The sequence below is a fragment of the Rhinoraja longicauda genome, chromosome 24 (assembly GCF_053455715.1).
Source record: "Rhinoraja longicauda isolate Sanriku21f chromosome 24, sRhiLon1.1, whole genome shotgun sequence".
Lineage (NCBI taxonomy): Eukaryota > Metazoa > Chordata > Chondrichthyes > Rajiformes > Arhynchobatidae > Rhinoraja > Rhinoraja longicauda.
Window position 1 is genome coordinate 24,958,275 of NC_135976.1, and position 27,723 is coordinate 24,985,997.

Consider the following 27,723-nt stretch of genomic DNA (forward strand, 5'->3'; position numbering starts at 1 on the left):
TCAGACAGAAGATACAAAGAAGCTCAAAACCGCGTCCTACTAGATTCAGGATCAATTTCTTTCCTGCAAATGTATGGTTCTCTCATAAGCTAAGGGTGTATTCCCGACATCCCAACCTACTTCATTACAGCCGTTGCCCTTTTTTTTATCTGCACTTTCTCTGTAATTCTAATGCTATAAAGCTGTAACACTGTGTTCTGCACTCTGGTTGTGCACTCTGTCCACTACCTGTTGTACTTGTATGTGGTTTGATTGTACTCATGTATAATGTAATTTGACTGGAGAGCACGAAAACAAAGTTTTTCACTGCATCTGAGTGCACGTGACAATAATAACTCCATACCAATACCTGGCAGTACAATGGTGCAGCGGTAGAGTTGCTACCTTACAACACCAGTCACCAGCTTTTGATACTGACTACGGGTCCTGTCTTTACGGAGTTTGTACGTTCTCTCTGCAACCGTGTGGGTTTTCTCCGGGTACTTCATTTTCTTCCCACACTTCAAAGACGTACAAATTTGTAGATTAATTGGCTTCCGTAAAATTGTAAATTGTCCCTGGTGTGCGTAGGATAGTGCTAGTGCACAGGGTGATTGCGGGCCGGCACGGACTCGGTGGGCCAAATGGCCTGTTTCTGTGCTGTATCTCTAAGGTCTAAAGTCATAGTCTGCAAGAGCATTGAAATGATGACAAGCCTTTATATAACCGTTTCTACCATGCTTTAAGAAAGACATAAAGATTTTAGAGATACAGACGAGATTTACTAAATGATTCTGGGGTTGAGGGGCATCAGTTGTGTGGATAGATCGGGACAAAGAAGGTTGCAATGAGTTCATAAGGGCTTTCGCAGTCTAGATAGCAAGAACCTGCTCCAAAATATCCCAAGCTCTGGGACTGGACAACTGCCGACAACTGGCAGATCTTCACAAAAACATTGAAGCAATTCCCATGTCGTTAATACCAGTTACAGCAGGCGGAAATGTACTTTACAGCTGCTTCCTGACACATGGCATGATTGTTTGTACTGAATGCCACCCTCGGTATCACTATTTGTGCTGCAGTTAATGTTTCTTGTCTGAAACCTTCCTGGTATTTATTTTCTGTGGAACAGATGTCCAGTTTTTGACCTTACAAATAAAATTGCTGAACATTTGCATTTGTAAGGAGTAGTTCACTGGCTTCAACACAGTCACTAAGTAAGAGCTGATATCCCTGGAAACCCTTCTGAGTTCAATATGTGGAACTCTTGTCTATAACAAAAAGTTGAACAATAATATAATGAATATATTTCAGATCAGGAAAAGACTTACAATATAGAAAGAGAACATTTTGACCCGTCAGATGCTTGGTCTCCCAGAAGACCAATTCAATCAGTTCCATTTCCTTTTTTATTTCCCCGCCCACACCCTGCAATGTATTTTTACACATGAGGTAAAACCACCCTTTGATTACTTGCCATGTACCTACACAAAGGGATAATTTAGCTTATTCAATTAACCCACCAACCTATCTATGACATTTTAAGGTTCACTCAAAATTATATTGAGATGTATGAAAACCTAGGAATAAAATGTGAAAGAGTCCATGAGCAAATTGTGAAACTTCTTTATGCAGAGAATGATGACAAATCTCACCAACAGATGGAGAGGTGGAGGTGATTACTTTCAATGGTTGTAAAGGGTGCATTTTAAAGATGGGACAAACACAAGAAAGACACAAAATGCTGGAGCAACTCAGCAGGACAGGCAGCATCTCTGGAGAGAAGGAATGGGTGATGTTTCAGGTCGAGACCCATCTTCAGACTGATGTCAGGGGAGAGGGATGTGCATAGATAAGGAAGTGAATAGATAAGGGAGTGTAAGATGTGAAAACAGGACAAACGGAATGGAGATCAAGGAAAATGCAGAATAGATCATTGTTAGTTGGGAGAAGGTAACAATAAAGCAAACAGAGATAAAAAATGAAGTCGGAGACCGTAAGACTGATCGGAGAACTGGGAAGAGGAGGGATGAAGAGAGAGGGAAAGCAAAGGTTACTTGAAGTTAGAGAAGTTCAACACATAATCCTCCGACAGTCTTTTCAGGTGAGGCAGAGGTTCACTTGCACCTCCTCAAACCTTATCTACTATATCTGCTGTTTCAGGTTTGGACTCCTGTATATTCGCGAGACCAAGTGTAGGCTCGGCGATCGTTTCGTGAACACCTCCGCTCAGTCCACCTAAACCTACCTTATCGCCCGGTTGCTAAACACTTTAACTCCCCCTCCCATTCCCACTCTGACCTTTCTGTCCTGGGCCTCCCCCATCGTCAGAGTGAGACCCAGCGCAAACTGGAGGGACAGCACCTCATATTTTGCTTGGGAAGCTTACACCCCAGCGGTATGAACATTGTCTTCTCTAACCTCAAGTAACCCTTGATTTCTCTCTCTCTCTATCCCTCTCCCTTCCCAGTTCTCCGACTTGTCTTACTGTCTCCAACTACATTTGATCCCTGTTTGCTTTGTTGTTACTGTATCCCAACTAACAATGGTCTACTCTACATTTTCCTTGATCCCCATTCCCTTTGTTCTGTTTTCACACCTTACACTTCCTTATCTATACACTTCCTTATCTATGTAACTCCCTCTCCCCTGACATCAGTCTGAAGAAGGGTCTCGACCCAAAACGTCATCTATTCCTTCTCTCCAGAGATGCTGCCTGTCCCGCTGAGTTGCTCCAGCATTTTGTGTCTATCTTCGATTTAAACCAGCATCTGCAGTTCCTTCCAACACAAACACAAGGGACTTAAGATTGAAAGGAGTATTCATGGTGTGGGATTAGGGGGAAAGGATTCTGAAGATCACAAATGCTGGGATAGACTGTGACTGACCTAGTATTTATGTAAACCTCTGCTTCTTCTTGCCCTTCTTCAAAATGTTCTGTAAAATCTTCCTATTTGGCCAGACTTTGGGATCTCTTCTTAAATCTACTTTTGTACCTCAATTTTAAATTTGATATCTGAGGGAGTTCCTATGTGCTCAATGGGAATTTGACGGATAGATTGAAAATTTTATCTAAATGTAAACTGGGTGAAAAATTACACTATAACTGGTCTCCACTGGACAATACCACCCCAGCTCAACTACACCACCCCAACCATGAAACCCATTCCTCTACCCACCAACACCATCCTCCCTTCCCTTCAACTGTGACTTGTTGCACGTGACAATAAAGTAGTCATTCATTCATTCAAAAACCAAAGGAATTACCAGGCAACAAGCAGGAAGAGTGGGCCTGAAACAGTTTGCAACTGACAGGCTCAGCATGTCCTTTTGCAAATGGCACCATCAAATATAACAACAAAAGAAACAATCTGTGAAGCAACACTGAGCAGGCCCAGGCCCACAGCCATTCGGAGATGGTCATCTTGGAATGGTGTCTCGTTGATGGATTGGGCCATGCGGCTCGCAGTCAGAGCACTTCAGCATCCGACGACAAGGCTGCAGAAGGACCAGCCACCTTTCTCCAATTTGCACCAGTGGTCGTAGAGCCATCCCTCGGCGCAGTTATTGGAGCAGTAGCTGCCGGTGTAATCCACTTGTGAGATGGGAGAGCAGTAGTCCCAGTCCGATAGGTCCCCTCCCTGCTTGTAGCACCAGTAGAACTCCAGGTCCTGCTTAGTACACCGGGTGATGCAGACGCCCCCCGTGTACGTGAACGTCACCACACCGCCCACTCCACACACACGAATGGTCAGGCACGTGGTCAACAGCAGCAGCCACATCCACGGAGCCATCTTGCATGCGATGGAACTGTCTTCGTGTTGACAATCACCTGTGTGGGGGAGGGATGGAGAGGTGGTGGAGGAGAGATGGTGGAGGAGAAGAAATAGCCATGAGAATATTGAATTCTTCTTGCACAGAAAGAGGTCATTCATCTTGTCAAGTGGGAAAGGCATGTTGTCAAGTTGGAAAGGGTACAGTGAAGATTTACGAGGATGTTGCCAGGACTCAAGGGTCTGAGCTATAGGGAGAGGTTGAGCGAGCTGGGGCTCTATTCCTTGGAGCATAGGAGGATGGGGGGGTGATTTTATACACGTGTATAAAATTGTGATAGGAATAGATCGGGTAAACGCACAGTCTCTTACCCAGAGTAGGGGAATCGAGAACCAGAGGACATAGGTTTAAGGTGAAGGGGAAAGATTTAATTGGAATGTGAGAGGTAACTTTTTCACACAAAGGGTGGCGAGTTTAAGGAAGCTGCCAGTTGAGGCAGAGACTATTGGGACTTTTAAGAAACAATTAGACAGGTACATGGATAGGACAGGTTTAGAGGGATATGAACTAAACACAGGAAAGTAGGACTAGTGTAAATGACAAGTGAAGTATGTTGGTTGGTGTGGGCAAGTTAGGCCGAAGAGCCTGTTTCCACGCTGTATGACTCTATGACTCTTATTGTGTCTGCTCTTTGAAAATCGGTCTTCCACCTTTCTCCCTCCCTTTGGCTTTACATTTCACACTTCTTCACTCTGTATCTGATACCCTTTTGTCTCCCTTCCATCTCTAACCTTTGTCACTTACTCCACCCATCTGCAAATCGAACTCCACTCACCTGTATCCACCTATCACTTGCCAGTCTTTGTCTTAACCCTATCTCCCTTTTCCAGCTTTCTCCCTCTACTAAAGCCAGCCTGAAGAAGGGTTCCGAGCCAAAACGTCGCCTATCCATTCCCTCCACAGATGCTGCATGACCTGCTGAGTTACACTAGCACTTTGTATTTTGCTCAGGATTCCACCATCTGCAGTTCCTTATGTGTCAAAATGATCCCATTGCTTTGCCTTTTCCATTCCCCTGCAATACCTCTTGAATTCACTTTGTGAAAGTTATTTCTGAATCTCTGCCGAATACCCTTCCAGGTGAAGTAGCAGTTTATTTATTCTTCATCTTCTAATGTAGTTCCAATACATTCACTGCTCAGAAACTAATCGCCGACTTTGGAAAGGGGAAGTCGGAAAACCGCTTGCCAATTTCCATTGAGCAAAAAACAACGTGCTGAAGGGAGACACACAGATAGACACAAAATGCTGGAGTAACTCAGCAGCATATATAGGCAGCATCTCTGGAGAGAAGGAATGGGTGACAGATGAGGGGGATGATTGCCGGATGGATGGAGTAAGTGACAAAGGCCAGAGATGAAAGGGAGATGCAGGCAGGTGGGACTCGTGCAGATGGTCGGCATGCGCACGTTTGGCTGAAAGGTCTGTTTCCACGCTGTATGACTCTATGAATCTAAAGAGACAAAATGTTGTCAGATAAGTAAAGGGGAGGAAGAGTGGAATGTAAAGCCAGTTGAAGGGGCATGGGTGGAAGGGGATAAGTAGAGGGGAAAGGGAAGATACGTGGTTAACTTGCATGGTAAATGAGGACTTGGAGATGGGAGGGGTGGGAGATGACTGTACGAAGGAGGGGAATTGGGCAGGGTAGCTAAGGTGGTCACTCCCACCCCGTGCACACACATTTCTCCCACCCTCCTTAGGAGGCATTGCAATGGTAGAAGGAGCGAAGGGGACCAGAGAGAGCAGGATAGAGTGGTGGAGTACAGAACCAACAGGAAACCCCAGTGTTGTTCAAAAGAGCCATAGATATCCAGCTGAGTTAGGTATAGAAGGGTGGTCTCTGTAAGGAATACTACTCCAAAGACGTACAGGTATGTAGGTTAATTGGCTGGGTAAATGTAAAAATTGTCCCTAGTGGGTGTAGGATAAGTGTTAATGTACGGGGATCGCTGGGCGGCACGGACTTGGTGGGCCGAAAAGGCCTGTTTCCGGCTGTATATATATGATATGATATGATATGATAAGAGTTTAGTGATGAATGCCTGCACTTCGGGGAAGCTGTGATGCAGGTACATCCTGTGCTCTCTGGCTCCTCCTGCTGGCTGGCAAGGGCAAGCTGATGAAGCCTGCTAACTTTGAGCATGGCACTTGGCTAATCTCTCTTGTATGGCAGTGAACAGCAAACTGTGAGACAGAGTAATACAGCGTGGAAATAGGTCCTTTGGCCCACCTTGCTCACACCGGCCAGCATGTCCCATCTACACTAGTCCTAAATGCCTGCATTTGGCCTCTATCCCTCTAAACCTGTCCTATCCATGTACCTGTCTAAATGTTTCTCAGCGGGACAGGCAGCATCTCTGGATAGAAGGAATGGCTGAGGTTTCGGGTTGAGACCCTGTTTCTTAAATGTTGCGATAGTACCTGCCTCAACTGCCTCCTCCAGCAGCTTGTTCTATACACCCACCATCTTTTGAGTAAAAAAGTTATTCCTCAGGTTCATATTAAACCTTTCCTCCCTCACCTTAAACCCATGTCCTCTGGTTTTTGATTCCCCTACACTGGCCAAGAGACTGTGTATTAACCTGATCTATTCCTCTCATGATTTTGAACACCTCTATAAGATCACCCCTCATCCTCCTGCGCTCCATGGAATAGAGCCCTAGCCTGCTCAACTTCTCCCTGTAGTTCAGGCCTTCAAGTCCTGGCAACATGCTCGTAAATCTTCTCTGCACCCTCTCCAGCTTGGCTTGTGGACTCAATACTTTGACTGGTGAAGGCCAATGTGTGCAGAAAGATGTGGCAGAGATCACCAGCGGTGCCTTGTGAAGTTCCTGAGGGCGGTGGCTGAGAGCTATCCCAGGCTCTACAGCGCTTGCAGGCCTTGTGCTTTAAAGATGCCCAGCCCCCACCCTTCCCCCCTCCCTCCCTCAGACCCACTCACCCTGGCAAAGGAGCCACACCGCTCGATCCCCGGCCCTGAACCAGGTCTGTGCCTGAACCGTGACCCCAGCGTCAGGGGCACGTGCAGCCCCTTCGCCCCCTGTTGGACCGGAGGATACAGGGCACCACCAGGACAGCGAGTGGTGGCTCTGCAAACCCCATTCACAGCTCGGCACATCCCATCTGCCTGAGATCAATGCAGAGCCAGCGATGGGAAGACTCTCTGCTTGACAGGAAACACAGTCACCCTAACCTGCCTCTCCCGTTCCCCAGTATCGTCCTCATCCCACCCCACCAAGCTCCATAATTCCTTCCCCATCCCACCTTTTCCCCCTGTGTTTTGCCCACCCCAATCCCATACCGCCCTCACCGGCCATCCTGCCAAGTCTGCCCACCAAGTAGTATCAGTGTAGGATTAGTTTGTAAGTGGCTGCTTGATGGGCCGAAGGGGCTGTTTTCATACCGTATGAATCAATGAGGCCATTCAACATCGATCCACAGCTCAGAGAATTATCCCCTTCCCCATGAGAGCAGCACAATGACACAGTAGGGTGGCACGGTGGCGCAGTGGTAGAGTTGCTGCCTTACAGTGCCAGAGACCCTGGTCTGATACTGACTACTGATGCTGTCTGTGTGGAGTTTGTATGTTCACCTCCTGACTGCGTGAGTTTCGTCCAGGTGCTCCCGTTTCCTCACACACTCCAAAGACATACAGGTTTGTAGGTTAACTAGCTTTGGTAAAAATTATATATTATCCTGAGTGTGTAGGATTGTGCTGGTGTACAGGGTGACCGCTGGTTGGCACGAACTCAGTGGGCAAAATGGCTTGTTTACGGGCTGTATCTCTAAACTAAACCACACTCTTCCGCAAAATTATTTCCCCCACGTGCTCAACAACTCTACCCAGATTCTGCCACTTCACCTCCACACCAGGGAATAATTTACAGTGGCCATTTAGCCCACCAACCCACACGTCCTTGGGATGTGGGAGTAAACTGGAGCACCCGAGGAAACCCACGAGGTCACAAGGAGAAGATGTGAAGTCCATCACCCAAGGTGTGGATCGAACCCAGGTCTCAGAAGATGTGAGGTAGCGGCTCTACCAGCTGTGCCACTGTGCTGCCAACATACTGCTGGCATACAAAGCGATCAAACTGGTGGACCCAAAGTATCAAGCTGTCTTTTAATCAGAGTCCCTATGTATCTACAGTATCCACCATGCAAGACCACATGGCTAGGAATTTTGTGTGGTTTGTCTGCTTCCCTCCAAACATCTGGCAAAGTTTGTGTGTCAAGAAAAATCCTCGAGCGGATTGCCACATGACTCTTTCCCTGGACTGCATTGGGAGGCCAAATCTGAATTGATAGCCTGCTCTGAGAAGCAAGAATTGGGTGAACAGTTCAAAGGCACTTTTATTTCCTTGAAATATTTTAAAGCACAGCAAAATTACCAAAGGTACATAACTATTTATTTCACAAAATGCTGGAGTAACTCAGCAGGTCAGGCAGCATCTCAGGAGAGAAGGAATGGGTAACGTTTCAGGTCGAGACCCTTCTTCAGACTGATGTCAGGGGGGGCGGGACAAAGGAAGGATATAGGTGGAGACAGGAAGATAGAGGGAGAACTGGGAAGGGGGAGGGGAAGGGAGGGACAGAGGAACTATCTAAAGTTGGAGAAGTCAATGTTCATACTGCTGGGCTGCAAAGGTACATAACACGGTAGCGCAGCGGTAGAGTTGCCGCTTTACAGCGAATGCAGCGCCGGAGACTCAGGTTCGATCCTGACTACGGGTGCTGCACTGTAAGGAGTTTGTACGTTCTCCCCGTGACCTGCGTGGGTTTTCTCCGAGATCTTCGGTTTCCTCCCACACTCCAAAGACGTACAGGTATGTAGGTTAATTGGCTGGGTAAATGTAAAAATTGTCCCTAGTGTGTGTAGGATAGTGTTAATGTGCGGGGATCGTTGGGCGGCACGGACTTGGAGGGCCGAAAAGGCCTGTTTCCGGCTGTATATATATGATATGATATGATATGAACTAATGAAAGCACGGCCTGTGCATATCGGAGAGCGTAGCACAAAACAAATGGAAGGCCGGGAAAGTGTCAAACCAGGAGTCACAGATACACATATAATGTGTATGGCTTGGGCCCAAAGACCTGTTTCCAAGCTGTGTACTCAAGTTCATCACAATAAGTCACTCTGGATTATATATATATAATAAAAATAAGTATTAAATTTAATCATTCCTGTGACTTGTGGTGTGCCTCAGGGTCGGTGCTGGGCCCGCTACAGTTTGTCATCCACATCAATGATTTGGATGAGAACATACAGAGCAAGATCAGCAAGTTTGCTGATAATACAAAAGTGAGTGGTTTTGCAGATAGTGAATATGGCTGTGAAAAATTGCAGCAGGGTCTGGATCGATTGGCCAGGTGGGTTGAGGAATGGTTGATGGAATTTAATTAAAAAGAAGTGTGAGATGTTGCATTTTGGGACGTCTAACAAAGGCAGGACCTACACAGTAAATGGTGGGCCTCTAGGGAGTGTTGTAGAGCAGAGGGATCGAGAAGTACAGGTGCATGGCTCCTTGAGGGTTGAGTCGCAGGTAGATAAGGTGGTCAAAAAGGCTTTTGGCACATTGGCCTTCATCAGAGTATGGAGTATAGAAGTTGGGAGGTCGTGTTGCTGTTGTATAAGACGTTGGTGACACCGCATTTCGAATATTGTGTTCAGTTCTAGGCACCATGTTCTAGGAAAGATGTTGTCGAGCTTGAAAGGGTTCAGAAAAGATTTACGATGATGTTTCCAGGACTAGAGGGTGTGAGCTATAGGGAGAGGTTGAGTCTATTCCTTGGAGCGCAGGAGGATGAGGGGGGGATCTTATAGAGGTACACAAAATTATGAGAGGAATAGATCGGGTAGATGCACAGAGTCTCTTGCCCACAGAAGGGGCATCAAGGACCAGAGGACATAGGTTCAAGGTGAAGGGGAAAAGATTTAAAAGGAATCTGAGGGGTAACTTTTTCACACAGAGGGTGGTGGGTGTACGGAACAAGCTGCCAGATGAGGTAGTTGAGGCTCGGACTATCCCATCATTTAAGAAAGTTAGACAGGTACATGGATAGGACAGGTTTGGAAGGATATGGACCAAGCGCAGGCAGGTGGGTCGAGTGTAGCTGGGACATGATGGGCCAGTTTGGGCTGGTTGGGCCGAAAGGCCTGTTTCTACATTGTATCACTCAATTACTCTATGACTCTATTGTTCAAACGTTAGACCTATAATTGGATTGGTACCATCACTTTTTTTGTGCTGTGTGATCCAGTTTCATGTGCATGAACAGGGACAGGATGAAAGATACAGACCATGGGCGGATGGATGGATGGGATTAGTATAAATTGGCATCATGATCGGCACAGACATTGTGGGCTGAAGGGCCTCTTCCTCTGCTGTGTGGCTTGTGATAAAACAAGCCCTACTGAACATTGGGTTGCACAAAATTTGTAACCATGGTCACACTGGTGACCCGGGTCATGCCTAATTTCACCTGGCATCCCACACTGTTTATGGGTCTTTTTAAGGATATTTTTAAGGTGGAGATTGACAGATTCTTGATTAGTAAAGGTCTGGGGGTTATGGGGAGAAGGTGGAAGAATGGGGTTGAAAGGGAAAGATAGATCGCCCATGATTAAATGGCGGAGTGGACTTGATGGGCCAAATAGCCTAAGTCCGCTGCTATAACTTATCATCTTATGAACTTAAGGTGGGACGGATTGATGAGATGGAGTGATGGGTGGTGTGAAGCGACAAAGTGATGGGTCAGAGTGGCAGGAAAGAGCCATAGGTTGCAGTAGAGGGACAGTGAGGTGTGGGGGCATCTCAGGACTGCAGCCCATGCCACTGCTGAGCGGTTGTAGACTATGAGCAACACTTTTTCTTCTCTGCCGGCTTCTTCACCAACTCCACCGTCTTCCCTTGAATCCTCTCTTCCTGCTGCTTCAGCGTTCTGCAAAGACATCCATAGATTCATAGAGAGATGCAGTACGGAAACAGGTCCTTCGGCCCACCAGGTCCGTGCTAACCATCACCCACCAACTTACATTCAGATTCCCATCAACACCCCCTCATTCTATCACTCGCCAGCACACTGGGGGGGGGGGGGGGCACTTACAATTAGCCAGCGGCCAATTAACTTACTTACCTGCGCGTCTTTGGGACATGGGAGGCAACAGAGGCACAAAATGAAAATCCACACAGTCAGAAGGAGAACATGTAAACTCCACACAGGCAATGGTGGAGGTTAGGATTGAACTCTGGCATTGTGAGGCAGTGGCTCCACCAGCTATGCCACTGCAGCGTCCAAAGTTAAGTGACTGATGCATCGTACAGAAAGTCCTGGACCCCATCCAGCTTCACTTACTTTGTGAGATGCACTATGCAGGCGACGATGTTCTGACCAGTGAAGGCACTGCATTCGTAGAACAAGATGTTGTATTCCTGAAGCAAGAAAGGGTGAGCATATCACACAAGGCACGGTTTCAGTTTTGTTTTTTTCAGAGATGCATTACGGAAACAGGCCCTTTGACCCATCGAGTCCACGCCAAACAGCGATCCCTGCACATTAACATTAATCTACACACACTAGGGACAATTTTACAATTATACCCAGCCAATTAACCTAGAAACATGTACGTCTTTGGAGTGTGGGAGGAAACCGGAGATCCTGGAGAAAACCCACGCAGATCACGGGGAGAACGTACAAACTCCATACAGACAGCACCCGTAGTCAGGATCGAACCCAGGTCTCTTGCGCTGCAAGGCAGCAACTCTACTGCTGCACCACCGTGCTGCCCCAATGCTATCGTCTAATTGTTGGATCAGATGTACATACACAGGAAAGTAATTACGACTTCAGTTACCTCGAGGCATTCCCACTATTAACAATACCTGATGTGCCAGGTTGCTCAGGTTCAGTGCGATGGGAGAGAGGGGTTCCAGTCTAACCAGTGACTCTTTGGGCAGGCACTCTCTCGGCAGTGTTCCAAACAGAAGCCTGTGTCTCCACCCCTGGGTGTTGTCAGCTTGAGTTTGAGGAAGACTGGGTTCAGGACAAGGTGAAAATGCCTGACTAACTCCTCTTCCTACATTTTAGAGCCTACACTTCCAAAGGAATGTGTGGAAATTAGCAGAAGCCTCAGCACAAAAGCTCCCTTGAGCTGAATAGGTTGTCCACATTACATGGGCACACTACTGGGGTCTCAATCCCTGTCACGAGTCAACAACTTTAGCAAAGCAACGTTGATGAAGGAATTTGTTTAGTTTAGTTTAGAGATGCAGCGTGGAAACAGGATCAGGATCGAACCCAAGTCTCTGTCACTGTAAGGCAGCACCTCTACTATCGCACCACCGTGCCATTTGTTCCTTTGGTTTTGGGTTGGCAGTGGAGATACCAGTTTCAACCAACCTGAGCAAGTAGTTCTGCCTCAGCTTTGGAGACTTGACGGTGGGCAGTGTCATCCAGTTTGTTTCCCAGCAGAAGAATGCAGACATCATCAGATGCTGCTTCCTAAAGAGAGAGAGAGAGAGACAGAGAGAGAGCTGCATCAGACAGAGAAAAATGGAAGGAGTGACAGAGGAATAGAGCCAGAAGAGACAGAAGTTGGGGGGGGGGAGAGAGAGAGAGAGAGAGGGAGGGAGGGAGGGAGAGAGGGAGGGAGGGAGGGAGGGAGGGAGGGAGGGAGGGAGGGAGGGAGGGAGGGAGGGAGGGAGGGAGGGAGGGAGGGAGGGAGGGAAGGAGGGAGGGAGGGAGGGAGGGAGGGAGGGAGGGAGGGAGGGAGGGAGGGAGGGAGGGAGGGAGGGAGGGAGGGAGGGAGGGAGGGAGGGAGGGAGGGAGGGAGGGAGGGAGACTTTCCCACACCGACCAACATGTCCCTTCTACACTAGTCCCACCTGCCTGCATTTGGCCCATATCCCTCTAAACCTATCCTATCCATGTACCTGTCTGCATGCTTCTTAAATGTTGCAATAATACCTGCCTCAACTACCTCCTCCGGCAGCTCGTTCCATACACCCACCACCCTTTGTGTAAAAAAGTTACCCCTCAGGTTCCTATTAAATCTCCCCTGACTACTTTGACAAAACATTTGGCCTCCTGCCTTCACATCATCTCATGTGACCCTGCATTAAACTTTGCTTGATAGTCAATATTCCGTATCAATAGAGGTTGCATTGCAGAACTACTCGTGACTCTGAATGCGTAAAATCACCCTCAGCCATGGCTGGAATAACATTCTGACTTACCACAGTTAGCAGCAGTGGACGTATATGTCCCATCCTACCTCAGGACCTGTCCTCCGCTCCGCTATCTAATCCAAAATATTTCCAGGACCAGAGAAAGGTTAAGGCCAAGGTTTCTTACCTTGACACAGGACAGCCAATAACGCACCGTACTGAACGAGCTCGAGGAAGCAATGTCGTACATCACAATCACTCCATCTGCCTTCCTAAAGTACTGTTTGGTCACACAGTGGAACCTGTGAGGTGACAGGAAAATGGCATCAAAATAGCGCAGGTGGACAACACTGAAGACTGCCCAAAGACTAACAGGAAAGATGAGGGATCACGGATCTCTCCATTAAGTTAATTGCTCTGTACATCACGGAGAATGTTTGCTGGGCTGAAGGGGGATTTTACCTGGGACGCAGCAAAGTTCGGGATTAAATGGGAAAACCTGCTCCAAACTGTCATGAGTGTGGGGATTTACAGTTACAGGAAGGTTGGTTCTAGGAGAATTCATCTGATTGTAAGAGATGAGGACAAGATTTACTGTGTAAATAAGACTGCATACTTAAGTCTTAATAAGTCTGAAGAAGGGTCTCGACCCGAAACATCACCCATTCCTTCTCTCCTGAGATGCTGCCTGGCCCGCTGAGTTACTCCAGCATTTTGTGAAATAAATACCTTCGATTTGTACCAGCATCTGCAGTTATTTTCTTACACAGACTGCACACTTCCTTCTTTTCCCCTTTATTCCACCTGTAATGCTGGCTGATGGGGTTACTCATGACTTGGAAACCCGAAGGCCAGGTTTGAACCAGGGTCGCAGGAGTTGTGAGGGAGCTCTGCTTGCTGTGTCACAGTGCTGGCCATCAAAGCTCACTGGACAACACGTCAGTTCTTCCTAAGAAACGACCCCATACATGTCCATGACCCATATCAATGTTCTTCAGGACCCCCTTCATCATTCACTAATGGCTCCATTGATCTTTATCAATGTTCCCTTGGTCATTCATCAATTCCACTGAATCATAGGACTGAGGCACTGAAGGAAGTTATGACACCTGTTGTATCAGTGTCAGTCAACCATTGAACTGTTTAGGTTATATCACTACAGGTATTCATCCCGATGGCTTTAACGTGACAAGGGTTTCTGCCTCCACCACTTTGCCTTTCAACATACACAACCACGCTGTCCATTCCATCCATGCCGGCTCACCATCCTGTCTCATCTTCCCACTAATTTTCCTTGTAAACTTTTCTCCCCACACTTCCATCAGTCCTACCATCCAATATATCGGGGGAATTTTACAGTGGTCAATCGACCCACCAACCTGCACATTATTGGCATGTGGGAGGAAACCAGAGCACCTGAGCGAAACCCACACAGTCACAGGGAGAACGTGCAAACACCACATGTTCAGCACCTGAGGTCAGGAATGAACCTATGTCTCTTGAGCTGTGAGGCAGCGCTGTGTTGGACTACTGACTGCACCTCTGTGTTGGTTTTTCAGGAGGTTAATCGAGACACCACGGCCATTTAGACAAAAAAATAATTCCATAATTCTCCTCCACTCCGTCCACCAAATAAATGAAATTTCCATCCACTGCCAATTGATCGCTCTGCTAAGGGAAATAGGAACTTTCTCCTCATTCCTCCAAGGATCAGTGTTTTGCCCTCATTCCATGTGAATCAACCTCACCTTCTTCAGAAAAAGACACAAAGAGCTGGAATAACTCAGCAGCCAAGTAGCGTCTCTGGAGAACATGGACAAGTGACATTTTGGTTTGTTCTGAAGGGTCCCGATCCAAAACATCACCTATAAATGGTCTCCAGAAATGCTGCCTGACCTGCTGTTTGAGTCTTAGACAATAGACAATAGGTGCAGGAGGTGGCCATTCGGCCCTTCGAGCTAGCACCGCCATTCAATGTGATCATGGCTGATCATTCTCAATCAGTACCCCGTTCCTGCCTTCTCCCCATACCCCCTGACTCCGCTATCCTTAAGAGCTCTCTTGAATGCATTCAGAGAATTGGCCTCCACTGCCTTCTGAGGCAGAGAATTCCACTTCTTTTCCAGCTTTTTGAGTCTTTTTTTGGTATAACAGCATCTGCTATTCCATGTATCTCCCATCTTCTCTGGTCTCGCCTCAGAATTATATTCTCCAGTTTTGATAACGCCTTCATAAATCTCCTCTGCACCCTTTCCAGTGCAGTCCATTTGTAGCCTCACCAGTATTGCATACGTTCTAGGGTGACCTCTCCTTGCAGTGGTACCACACCCTTTGTGTAGTGCTCAGACTGAAACTGTACCCTCACTTCTGTTGTATGTAGTTCTGACCTCCCCTGGTTGGACTCCATGACCAATAAAGGCCTCTAAACCATCTTCTTTCTTAACCTGTCCTGATACCTTCGGGGATCTGTGAAGATATACCAATATCTGTACGTCCCTCCACACTTTTCAATATCCTGCCATTCATCGCGTTTTCTCTTACCTTGATTTCCCATCTCAAATATATTACTTACATGGATTCACTGATAACATTCTGCAGGCTACAACCTTCTTTCTCACTACCCACCCTCTCACTTAATACTGGGCCCTCTATTGATGTCTCCCATGACTATTGACAACGGCCGTTAGTCTTTCTGAGCCCATCCTTGAAGTTATTTCTACTAGCATCCCAAATCTACAATCCATCCCTCCCTCCCTCCTTCCCTCCCTCCATTCAAATCCCTCTGAGGCATTGATGTGCAACAATTACACACGCACATACACACACCACTCTCTCTATCACACACAGATGCTTACATTTTATCTCTCTCTCAAACAAACAAACACACACATTCTTTCTCTCTCTCTTCCTCTCTCTCTCTGCTTCACCATTCCCTGATGCAAAGATGATGAATCTTTTACTCTGTGCCATGACTTAGTAACTAGACAGCCAGAGGTATCTGCCTCCAGTTGAAGCCCCCACTTACCGTTCCTGACCCGCAGTGTCCCACAGTTGGAGGGCGACATGCCTGCCCTCCACCATCAGGGTCTTCACTCGATAGTCTATCCCTGCAGTAAAGACAGAGTGGATTAATTGGGAGAACACCGCCTGGACTGAAGGAACATTATTTGAACAGCTGGATCCTGTAGTTGCTCTCAGATGCCATGGCCATGGATTCATTGTAGCTCAGTGGTCCACTCTTACCGTTGGGTCAGAAGATATTGGATTCGGATATGGTTATCTGCTTAAAACTATTGACAAAGTCTTGGCTCATTAAAGAGCTCTTGACCCCCAATGAAAACATTCACAGGAACGTCCCTGCTGTGTTTAGACTGTCAACACCACCCTGATGTGTGCAGCGGTTAGTGTGTATTACAGCCCTGGTGTGTGCACGGACAGGTGTGAGCAGCCTGGTGTGTGCATGGGCAGGTGTGTGCACGGACAGGTGTGAGCAACCTGGTGTGTGCATGGGCAGGTGTGTGCACGGACAGGTGTGTGCACGGACAGGTGTGAGCAGCCTGGTGTGTGCATGGGCAGGTGTGTGCACAGACAGGTGTGAGCACAGACAGGTGTGAGAAGCCTGGTGTGTGCATGGGCAGGTGTGTGCACGGACAGGTGTGAGCACAGACAGGTGTGAGCAGCCTGGTGTGTGCATGGGCAAGCGTGTGCACGGACAGGTGTGAGCAACCTGGTGTGTGCACGGACAGGTGTGAGCAGCCTGGTGCGTGCACGGACAAGTGTGATCAACCTGGTGTGTGCATGGGCAGGTGTGTGCACGGACAGGTGTGAGCACAGACAGGTGTGAGCAGCCCGGTGTGTGCATGGGCAGGTGTGTGCATGGACAGGTGTGAGCACAGACAGGTGTGAGCAGCCTGGTGTGTGCATGGGCAGGTGTGTGCACGGACAGGTGTGAGCACAGACAGGTGTGAGCAGCCTGGTGTGTGCATGGGCAAGCGTGTGCACGGACAGGTGTGAGCAGCCTGGTGTGTGCACGGACAGGTGTGAGCAGCCTGGTGTGTGCATGGGCAGGTGTGTGCACGGACAGGTGTGAGCAACCTGGTGTGTGCACGGACAGGTGTGAGCAACCTGGTGTGTGCAGGAGCTGGTGTTAACTTCACCATGGTGTGTCAGGAGTTGGTGTGAACTTTGGCCCTTGTATGTGCAGGGACTCATGTGAACACTCGGGTGTGCGCAGGGAGGGACTGGTGTGTACACCCCGGTGTGTGAATACACTGGTTTGTGCAAGGACTCATGTGAACACCCTGGTGAATGCAAGGACTAGTGTGAGCACACCAATGTGCGCAGGGACTAGTGTGAATACACTGAGTGTGTGCAGGGATTTGTGTGAACACCCTGGGATGTGCAGGGGCTAGTGTGAGCACACTGGTGTGTGCAGCGACCAGTGTGAATACACTGGTGTGTGCAGGGATTGGTGTGAGCACCCTGGTGTGTGCAGGGACTGGTGTGAACTCTGGCCTTGGTGTGAGCTGAGACTGGTGTGAACTCTGGCCCTGGTGTGTGCAGGGACTGGTGTGAACTCTGGCCCTGGTGTGTGCAGGGACTGGTGTGAACTCTGGCCTTGGTGTGAGCTGAGACTGGTGTGAACTCTGGCCCTGGTGTGTGCAGGGACTGGTGTGAACTCTGGCCCTGGTGTGTGCAGGGACATCAATGCCTCAGGGGGATTTGAATGGAGGGAGGGTAGGAGGGAGGGATGGATTGTAGATTTGGGATGCTGGTAGAAATAACTTCAAGGATGGGCCCAGAAAGACTGGCGACCATTGACTAGAGTCATGGAAGAGATCAATAGAGGGCCCAGTGTTAACTGAGAGGGTGGGTAGTGAGAAAAGCCTCCTTTTGCTGAAAAGCCGACAAAGAATTGACATTAGATTCCCAACCAAGGTGATTGTTATAAAGGGCAGGAGTAACCTCTGCACACATTGAGTTATAAAATACTGCAATCCACTTCCTCAGTTCATGCAGTGAAAATGTACAGGAAGGAACTGCAGATGCTGGTTTATACCGAAGAGAGACACAAAACGCTGGAGTAACTCAGCGGGTCAGGCAGCAACTCTGGAGAAAAATAATTGGTGGCGTTTCGGGTCGGAACCCTTCTTCATTTCATGCAGTGAGTCTGCCAACAGTTGTGATTTGATAGAATGGATGAATGAGGATAAAGTGGAGAACAAGCATGGTAAATATGTTTAGAACTACTTGTTCACTTAATATGAACAGGATATCGGAATAACTGGGGTTTCAGTGATCAGGTTCTAGTACTTGAACCTGATTAAGTAGATGTGGAACTATTCAGGGCTATCCAACAGAGGTTCTCTCCACAAACTGTGGTGAGACCACATATACCTCCCTTTAAATCATCCACTTTGAGCAAGGTTACCGTACCTACAGTGGAAGGTAATCCCGGCTGGGTATTACCATCACAGAAATGCTGGATGAAGGATGTTTTCCCAGAATTGGAATTCCCCACGAACATGATGTTGTAGACTTGGTCGGGATCCTTGGAGCCCGCCATCTGTGGGAGGAAGGGGAAAGCATTGGTCGATGGGGAACATGCATCCAATTCATTCAAAGTCAATGCAGCATCAGGGGAGCTGTGGAGGTGGAGGGTGACAGCTACGACACTTCCACAGCTGGAACTGGACTTGACACTCAAAGATATCTGGAGACGAGTCGGCTCTCTCTCACACACGTGCCGGGGAGCATTACCGGATGATTCCATTGAGGGGTAATGTAGTCTGTCAAACCAAGAGATTGAACCAAGCAGAGTGGCATGTTGGAGTCACTGATCCATACAGCAATGGAAACTGGCCGCTCGGCCCATCACATCTACACTGGCCAGTGGACACCCATTCACAATTAATCCCACTTTACAGCAAGTGGCCTGCAGCCTTAGTGACTGAAGTGCTTAACTGGACACCTCCTAAATGTGGTCAGCAACTTTGCTGCACCATTCTCCTCGGGCAGCGCATTCCCAATACTCACCACTTTCTGGGTGAAAACGGTCTCCCCTAACCTAACTTCAAACTTTGTACCTGCCTTCGATTGAAAAGAAAAAAAACCCAATTTGCTGTTTGGCGAAGGATTTGTATCTTTGCGGCCTGCCTTACAGTGCCAAAGACCCGGGTTCGATCCTGACTACGGGTGTTATCTGTACAGAGTTTGTACGTTCTCCCTGTGACCAGCGAGGGTTTTCTCCAGGATCTCTGGTTTCCTCCCACACTTCAAAGACTTACAGATTTGTAGGTTAATTGGCTTGGTATAATTGTAAATTGCCCCTAGTGTGTGTAGGAGAGCGTTAGTCTGTAGTGATCACTGGTCAGCACGGAATTAGTGGGCTGAAGGGTCTGTTTCCAAGCTGTATCTTTAATTTAGAAATAATGTAATCTAAACCCTAAATCTCAGCCTCCACCCTAAACCTGTCACCCAGTTTTACCTACCTCTGATACAAGGAGCAATTTCCTGCAATCGACACGATCTATACCCTTCATAATTTTATATTCCTCTATCATGTTCCCTCTTGACTCCTCATCTCCAATGACAACTGATGAAAGTCTCCGTTAACTAAAGTGCTCATCGCAGGGAACATCCTGCTGATGCCTGACCTGTCGCTGTAACTCAATGGCATTCTGTCGCTAGAGTTCATAAGTTCGAGGAACAGAATTAGGCCATTCACCCCGTCAAGTCATGGCTGATCTATCTTTCCCTCATCCCCATTCTCTTGCCTTCTCCCCATAACCCCTGACACCCTTCCTAATCAAGAATATGTCAGTCTGCCTTAAAATATCCATTGACTTGGTCTCCACAGCCATCTGTGGCAATGAGTTCCACAGATTCACCACCCTCTGACTAAAGAAATTCCCCCGCACCTCCTTTCTTAGTCTCAAGTCCTCCCAACCACAAACCAACACGGCCCTTGTTCCTGGCTTCACCTGGTTTTCCCACCTAGTGTTATCTCTAGAGTTGGCGAGGAGGAGCCTCTTCTCACTGGGTGAGGCTGGTCTAACTGTGGAAGGATCTGATCCTCAGCCCCAGCTACCTTATTCGTTCTCTCTTCTGCTCTGTCTCCTGCTGAAGCTGCTGCTGTTTCCTCGTCGTCTCCGTCGTCACCCGTCCCCAGGGTCACGCCCTGACCTTCGACCTTCAGGCGGGGGTCGTCTCCAGGGGTGCCCGGTTTTCTCGATGTGTCGCGGGTGACACGGCGTCGGATGGTGTAAGTTCTCTGGAGTCTGTGGAGCGGACATTACAGAGAGAGAGAGAACATCATTAGCCTGCCTGCAATACCAAAGGAAGCTACAGAATTATTGAGAAGTAAAACACTTGCCCCACTAACAGTGACCACAATGCTGTTGGGTTGGAGAAAAGAACCCACCCGATTCATTTATATCCTTCAGGGAAGGAACCCTGACATCCTTGACTGTCTTAATGGAAAAGTGACCCCACCTTCTTGCTGGGCATATTGTTGAAAGAGGTTTTTGATGTTTAGTACATGGAATGTATTGGTTTCACAGCATAATGAATGATAACACGGTGAATGTAAATAAACTGATGTACTGATAATACAGGCAATGCTCCTGGATCAGTTGGAAGAAGGGTCTCGACCCAAACCGTCAGCTATTCATGTTCTCCAGAGATGTAGCCTGATCTGCTGAGTTACTCCAACGTTTTGTGTCTATCCCCTGGATAACAATGTGTTTGTCAATTTGTGTATCATAAAGCATAGAATAATGCAGCATAGAATAATGCAGCATAGGAACAGGCCCTGTGGAATCTGTAGTATGACAAAGGTTAAGATAGCTGTTCAGCACAAAGACCTTTCAGTATCCTTTGACATGCAGCACAAGGTTCCGGATAGATATCCTTTGACATACAGCTGCCTATAACTGTACAGCACAAGGTCCTCGAGTTATCTTTACTAAGATTAAATGTAAAGATTAAGAGGATTGAATAGCATGTAGTTTTTATTATATATTAGTGCTTTTAAGAATGTTTGGTTATTGGTGATAAGGAATTAGAGAGTGCGCAAGATTTAAATTGATCAAAATCAGTATAAAAGCTGATACTTCTACTTTCATAGTACAGTAACTGAGACTGTGCTGCTCTCCTTGTGCAGGTAAATAAAGTGTGTCCAGAAAACAAAAGCAAGTTGTCAGAGTCCAATTGATCGGCGACGACAGCCCTTCAGTCCACAGTGTCTGTACCGAACATGATGCCAGTTAAACTAATCCCTCTGCCTGCGCGTGATCCATGACCCCCCATTCCCTGCAAATCAATGTGCTTATCTAAAAGCCTCTTAAATGCCACTAGTCAAGAGTCAAGAATGTTTAATTGTCATAAGTGCCAAAAATGGAATAATGAAATTCTTATTTGCAGCAGCATAACAGGCCTGCAAACTCACAATAAACCAAAAAAGTTCAATAAATTAAAAAAATATCTCAATATTAGTACAAAAAAGCCCAAAGTCCTTAATGCGATCAATACAGTTTCAAGGTCAAGATTTCAAGGTCAGTTTATTGTCACATGTACCAGTGACATTTGAGTTACCATGCAGCCATACTAAGTGAAATGCAACAAGACACACAGCCACATTAAATAAAAATGAACATAAACATCCACCACAGCGGCTCCCCACATTCCTCACTGTGATGGAAGGTGTTACTTGCCGTTTATGGTGTTCATGAGCCTGATGGCTATGGGGACAAAGCTGTCCCTGAAGTTAGAGCTTCTTCCTGATTACAGGAGTGAAATAAGAGCCTGGCTACGGTGCCGTGGGTCCTTGAAGATGCCAGCTGCCTTTTTGAGTCAGAGTCTCCTATTGATCCCTTAGATGGTGGGGAGTTGTGTAGGAAAATAACTGCAGACGCTGGTACAAATCGAAGGTATCACAAAATGCTGGAGTAACTCAGCAGGTCAGGCAGCTTCTAGGAGAGAGGGAATGGGTGACGTTTCGGGTCGAGACCCTTCTTCAGACTCTGAAGAGATGGTGGGGAAGTCAGTACCTGGACTGGGTGACGTCACGTTACTTTTTGTATTCTCCTTCTTTCTTGGGATCTCGGGACATATGACAATAAAACACACTCGACCCTTGACTCTTACATCAAAAGCATTCGGGAGAACCTTCAGCAGAAGGACTATGGTGGTTCAAGAAGATGGCTCTCATGACCCTGTCCCATGGGAGATAGCGCTGACTATAAATGTTGGCCTGGCCATGACATGCACTTCCAGCGTAAAAGTAAAAAGCTGCACAGTGTGCATACAGCATGGAGTATCTCTGTAGTCCACAGGATGCCTGTGCCTTGAGTGGGATTTGTGTGCGGTGTCATGGTGTGTGGAGTATGGAGAGTGGGAAGGCTATCGGGTTTGGTTTAGAGATACAGCATAGAAATAAGTCCATCTTCCCACCAAGTCCAGGCCGACCATCGATCACCATTCACACTAATTCTATGTTATTCCACGTTCTCATTCAGTCCCAATACACTAGGAGCAATTTACTGGAGTCAAGTTACCAAGTCCCCACCCACCAGCGATCCCATACACTAACACTATCCTACACACTAGGGACAATTTACATTTTTACTGAAGCCAGTTAACTTACAAACCTGTACGTCTTTGGGATGTGAGAGGAAACCGGAGCACCCGGAGGAAATCCACATGGTCACAGCGAGAACATGTAAACTCCACACAGACAGCTCCTGAGGTCAGGTTCGAACCCTGCCCCAAAGTAAGGAATGGAGTTTCCAATGCATTAGACATGGCTTCAGCATTAACCCAGCACAGTGCATGGGGTCTGGACTTTGGACCAGGTGAGTGTGCAGTATGTGGGATAGGAACGAGGGACAGGTGAGTGTGCAGTATGTGGGATAGGAACGAGGGACAGGTACACTATCACTCACCCTTCCCCCTTGTCTCGGTGAGCTGCTTCCTCCTGGAGGATCACCAGCTGATCCCGAGCCTCCTGCAGCTCCTGTTGGATCCCCACCAGCCGTGCTTCAAGCTCCTGGTTGATCAACGTGAACGCCTGGTTCTCAGTGCTGGTCTCGTCCTGTTTACTGCGTAGGGATTCGAGCTCCGCCTGTAACTGGAGGAGGGAACACGCGGAGGGACTGTGTCATAGGGCAAGTCACCTTGAAAATGGATTTCACTCTGTATCTCTCACTTCTCAATGGTTCAATGGTTCTTTGTTGTCATGTACGCACTTCACAGTGAAATTCTTTTTGCATATTTCATACATGCACAGTCGCCATATCTCTAAATGAAACCTTATTTTGGCCCCATTTATAAAAAGAAAAAAAATCCAAAGTCTGGTCCATGTACTGGATGTATGGGGTGCCCCCGATCCAGACAAGCCCGGGTAAGCCCCAGGCTGCTGCATGGCCTCCTCCATCACCTTCTACTAGCTCGGCCCACAAACCGGCGTCCCTCTCCTCGCCCGACCTATCCCGGGGGCACTGGAGGCAACACCCCGGTCCATCGCCCATCAGCCCACTCCGCTCATCCACCATCGCCAGCCTCACTCTGTCTATCTCCCTCTCTTACTCATCCTCTCACTCCATCTATCTATCTCACCATCCCACAATCATCAGACTCCAGTCATAGCAGCCACGTGGAGATCTGGAATGCTGCAGGTGAATTTCCCGCATCTCCCTATATCCCTCAATGACTTCCCAACCATCGCTCTGGGAATGCCCAGAGACATTTGACAGCCTGGTTTCTACCATTCTCGCAGTCGTTTCCACCATGACCCTTCATTCAAGGTGCAGCCCAAACCAACCAAAGGCATGAACCAGGTAACAACCGGACTCTGGTTTTGAGCGGCTCGGAGTGTATTTGGAAGCTGACTGGAGTCTCCCTGTGGGGGCAATGCGGGAGGGGGATGTGGCCTTCCTGCTGCTCTAACCATGGACGGATCTGAACCCCGGTCACAGTTACCTCTTTCACCGTCTCCGCTGTGCTGTCGCTTGATGAGACCGCTGCTGTTTCCTCGTGTGCTCCGTCTCCACCTTCTCCCAGGGCCACTTCCTGACCTTCGTCTCCAAGAGTGCCCGGTTTGTTTGAAGGGTCGCGGGGGCCGCGGCGCCGGATGGAGCAGGTTCTCTGGAGTCTGCGGAGCAGAGGTCACAGAGGGAGGACATCATTATCCTATGTTCTCCAGTAGAGTGGGAGCTACTGGCTGGGGAGGGTGATCGCATGGATGAAGGGAGCTCAGTCCTACAGAGGGGGCATGGAGACTAGAGAGAGGGCAGAGAACGGATTCACTGGGAGGCTACTTGCCGCGGCGAAATATTAATGCACAGAAAGTCTTGTAAATGGATTAGAACATTTCCAGAGGTAAATGCCCAAGGAAGAAGCAGTTGTACTGGAGAGGACAACGAGGCAGCTGGAGACTACTTCACCGAGGATCCACTGCAGTGCCCAGCCACAGTCCCAGCTCAAGGCCACTTTGCTTGAGGCTCTGAAGCTTGTGGTTCTTATAGTATTTGGGTGGCATTTCTCGGCTAAAACTGGTGATACCTGCAGCCTGTCACACGACACTTGGGGAAGGTGCCTGAGTTTCACGGGCTGAGGAGAGGAAATTCCTTCCCTCATTTTTGGGCACAACGCCAACTAACGTGTAGTTCTGGTCACCCCATTGCAGGAAAGTTGTGGAGGCTTTGGAGTGGGTTCAGCTTTAGTGGAGTTTAGTTTAATTTATTGTCATGTGTACCAGGCACAGTGAAAAGCTTTTGTTACTTGCTACCCAGACAGTGGAAAGGCAATGCATGATTACAATCAAGCCATCCACAGCATACAGATACATAATAAATGGGATAACGTTTAGTGCAAGATAATGTCCAGTAAAGTCTGATTAAAGATAGTCTGAGGGTCTCCAAGGAGGTAGATAGTAGCTCAGGACTGCTCTCTAGTTCTTGGTAGGATGTTTCAATTCAGAGGAGGTTTTGGGTTTACCAGGATGCTGCCTGGATTAGAGCGTTTCAGCTGCCACGAAAGGTTGGATAGACTTGGATAGTTTTCTCTGGAACATCGAAGGTTGAAGGAAGGCTTGATAGAAGTATATAAAATTATGAGAGGCATAGTCAGGGTAGAGAGTCAGAAACTTTTTCCCAGAGTGGAGATGCCCAACACTAGAGAGCGTAGCTATAAGGGCTATATGAGAGGGGGAAAGTCTAATGGAGATGTGCTGGGCAAGTATTTTACACAGAGAATGGTGGGGTCCTGGAACGCATTGCCAGGGGTGGGTGGTGGAGGTAGATACGGTAGTGGCGTTTAAGGGGCTTTTAGATTGGCACTTGGAAGTGCTGGGAACAGAGGGATATGGATCATCTACAGGCAGATGACATCAGTGTAACGAGGCATCATGTTCAGCACAAACAGTGTGGGCCGAAGGGCCTGTTCTTGTGCTGTACTGTTCTATGTTCTTTGCGGCATGGGCAGAGGTTCTCCGACTCTGCAGGCAGGTGCAGGGACCATGTCCATGTAGCCATTGTGGCTCCAGCACTTCATTCCTGCAACTGGCCAGTGATCTTCTGGAGCAGACAGTAATGATAAATGGTAGTTAAGAGTTGAGCTCAGGAAATGCCTGCCTTTGGTACGGGACAACTGTACCATCCGTCTTCCAACAACCTTGTTCCATCGGATGGATGTTTGGGGGTCAGGGTTAAGCTTCTACTTCCAAAATATTGTTAGATTAAACCAGGAATTCAATAAAGACAGAAGAGCTAGAAGGCTATCAGGTTTGGGTTTAAGTTTATTATTGTCGCAAGTACCGAGGTACAGTGAAAAGTTTTATTGTTGCATGTTATCTAAACAGATCAGATACACCACATAAGGAAGTCAAACTCAAATGCAATAGATAGAGCAAAGGGGGAGATACAGAGTGCAGAAATAGGAGTCAGCATTGTAGTGCATCAGTTCCATAGACAAAGTCCAATGTTCTCACTGAGAAAGAGGTGAATTGGACAGTATCCTGGCTTATGGTGGGACCATTCAGAAGCCTCTGTTTTTCCGAGACTTCGTGAGTTGTAGATGGAGTCAAAGGTGGGAAGTCTATTCTGTGTGATGGGCTAGGCTACATCTACAACCCTCTGCAATTTCTTGTGTGAAACTGAAGGGAGAAGATTAAGGACTTTCATCTTTAGTTCTGAACGTGGGACAGTGAACAGCAAGCCCATGGGCTCATGGAGGACACTGGGAAGGGCAAAGATGGTCAGATGCTCCGTGTTGTACAACACATGCTGGGAATCACTCACCCTTCTCTCTCCTCTCGGTGAGCTGCTTCCTCCTGGAGGATCACCAGCCGATCCCGAGCCTCCTGCAGCTCCTGTTGGATCCCCTCCAATTGTGCCTTCAGCTCCTGGTTGGTCAGCTTGATCTCCTGGTTCTCAGTGCTGGTCTCGTCCAGTTTACTGCGCAGGGACACGAGCTCCACCTGCAACTGGAGGAGAGGGAACACACAGAGGGTCAAAGGCAAGTCAGCACGGAAATTGATTCAGATTCATCACTCTGTACCTCTCTCCCTCCCTAATCCTCATCATTATCCAATATTCCCTGTCTGTCTCTCTCTCTCTCTCTCTCTCGCTCTATCTCTTTCTTTCCATCTCTCTTTCCACCTCTCTTTTCACCTCTTTCCGCACCTCTCTGCATCTCTTTCCGTCTCTCTCTTTCAGTCATTCTTTTTCCACCTCTGTCTTTCAGTCTCTCTCTCCCCGCCTTTTCCATCCCTTTCATTCTGTCTCTTTCCTCCTCTCTCTTTCCACCTCTCTCTTTCCATCTCTCTTTCTCTCTCGCTCCCTCTCTCTCTCTTTCTCTCTCTGTCTTCATCTATCTCACAATCCCAGACTCCATAGTCTCCAATCACAGCTTCCCCTGATCACATCATCTCCCTCAGTAAATCCTTCGCTTGGAGAATCTCCTGACACTTTGAGCATCATTAAGTAGCAATCCAAGTAACATCCCAGTGAGTCTCCACTAGAACCTCTGTACTACGATTTACTGTCTATGTCCTAGCTGTATTGAAAACTTCCAGGATGCATCACCACAATATGACAAGATTAAAGTCCATCTGCCAATCCTTTGCTCAATCCTTCTGCTCATCTACATCATGGCCAAGCCTTGGACAGCCTTCTTTGCTACCTCCAACCACAACAACCTCTGTTATCTGCAGGTTTCTTCATTAGATCATTACCTTCAGGTCCAAGTCTTTAATATATATCCGAATCTATGAAAGTCTCAGCACTGATCCCTGTGGTACACCACTGACTGCAAACTTCCAACCAGTGAAGAATCCTTGTACCACCACCTTCTACATCCTATCTATGTCCTGTTTTGTCCTCGTATTCCTCTGACTTTTGGCCACTTTTTCAGTTGGTCCTCCCGCGTTACTCTTTGACTTGAAGGTAAAGTCTTCTGGTGAAGGTAGAGCCCTGCATACTGTAGACATGAATCAGGTGACAGCCTGAATGGTTCCAAGCATGTCTGGGGCTCCTGCTCTCTGGTCTGTGAGTTGAATTAAGTCTCTCTGTGGGGAGATTACTGGGGGAGCCAGTTCCTGCAGGACAAGGCCTTCCTGCTGCTCTAACGATGGAGGGGTCTAACCCCCCCCCCCCCAGGCCTAAATACCTCTTTAGTTGTTTCTGTCGCTCCATCTCCTGCTGAGGCTGCTGCTGTTTCCTCGCGGTCTCGGTCCCCATCT

At 47.8% G+C, this 27,723-nt stretch overlaps 1 protein-coding gene across 1 annotated transcript in view; it reads right to left on the reverse strand.

The window, feature by feature from the left end:
* Window positions 1-8,195: 8,195 nt before the first annotated feature.
* Window positions 8,196-27,723, reverse strand: part of LOC144605317 (ras-related protein Rab-44-like) — a 61,070-nt gene continuing 41,542 nt past the window's right edge. The window contains 8 exon segments of the mRNA XM_078420439.1: window positions 8,196-10,758; window positions 11,173-11,249; window positions 12,217-12,318; window positions 13,171-13,285; window positions 16,009-16,090; window positions 18,420-18,549; window positions 20,074-20,263; window positions 22,928-23,112. Of these exon segments, the coding sequence (XP_078276565.1) occupies window positions 10,671-10,758; window positions 11,173-11,249; window positions 12,217-12,318; window positions 13,171-13,285; window positions 16,009-16,090; window positions 18,420-18,549; window positions 20,074-20,263; window positions 22,928-23,112 (969 nt within the window). The 3' untranslated portion in view covers window positions 8,196-10,670.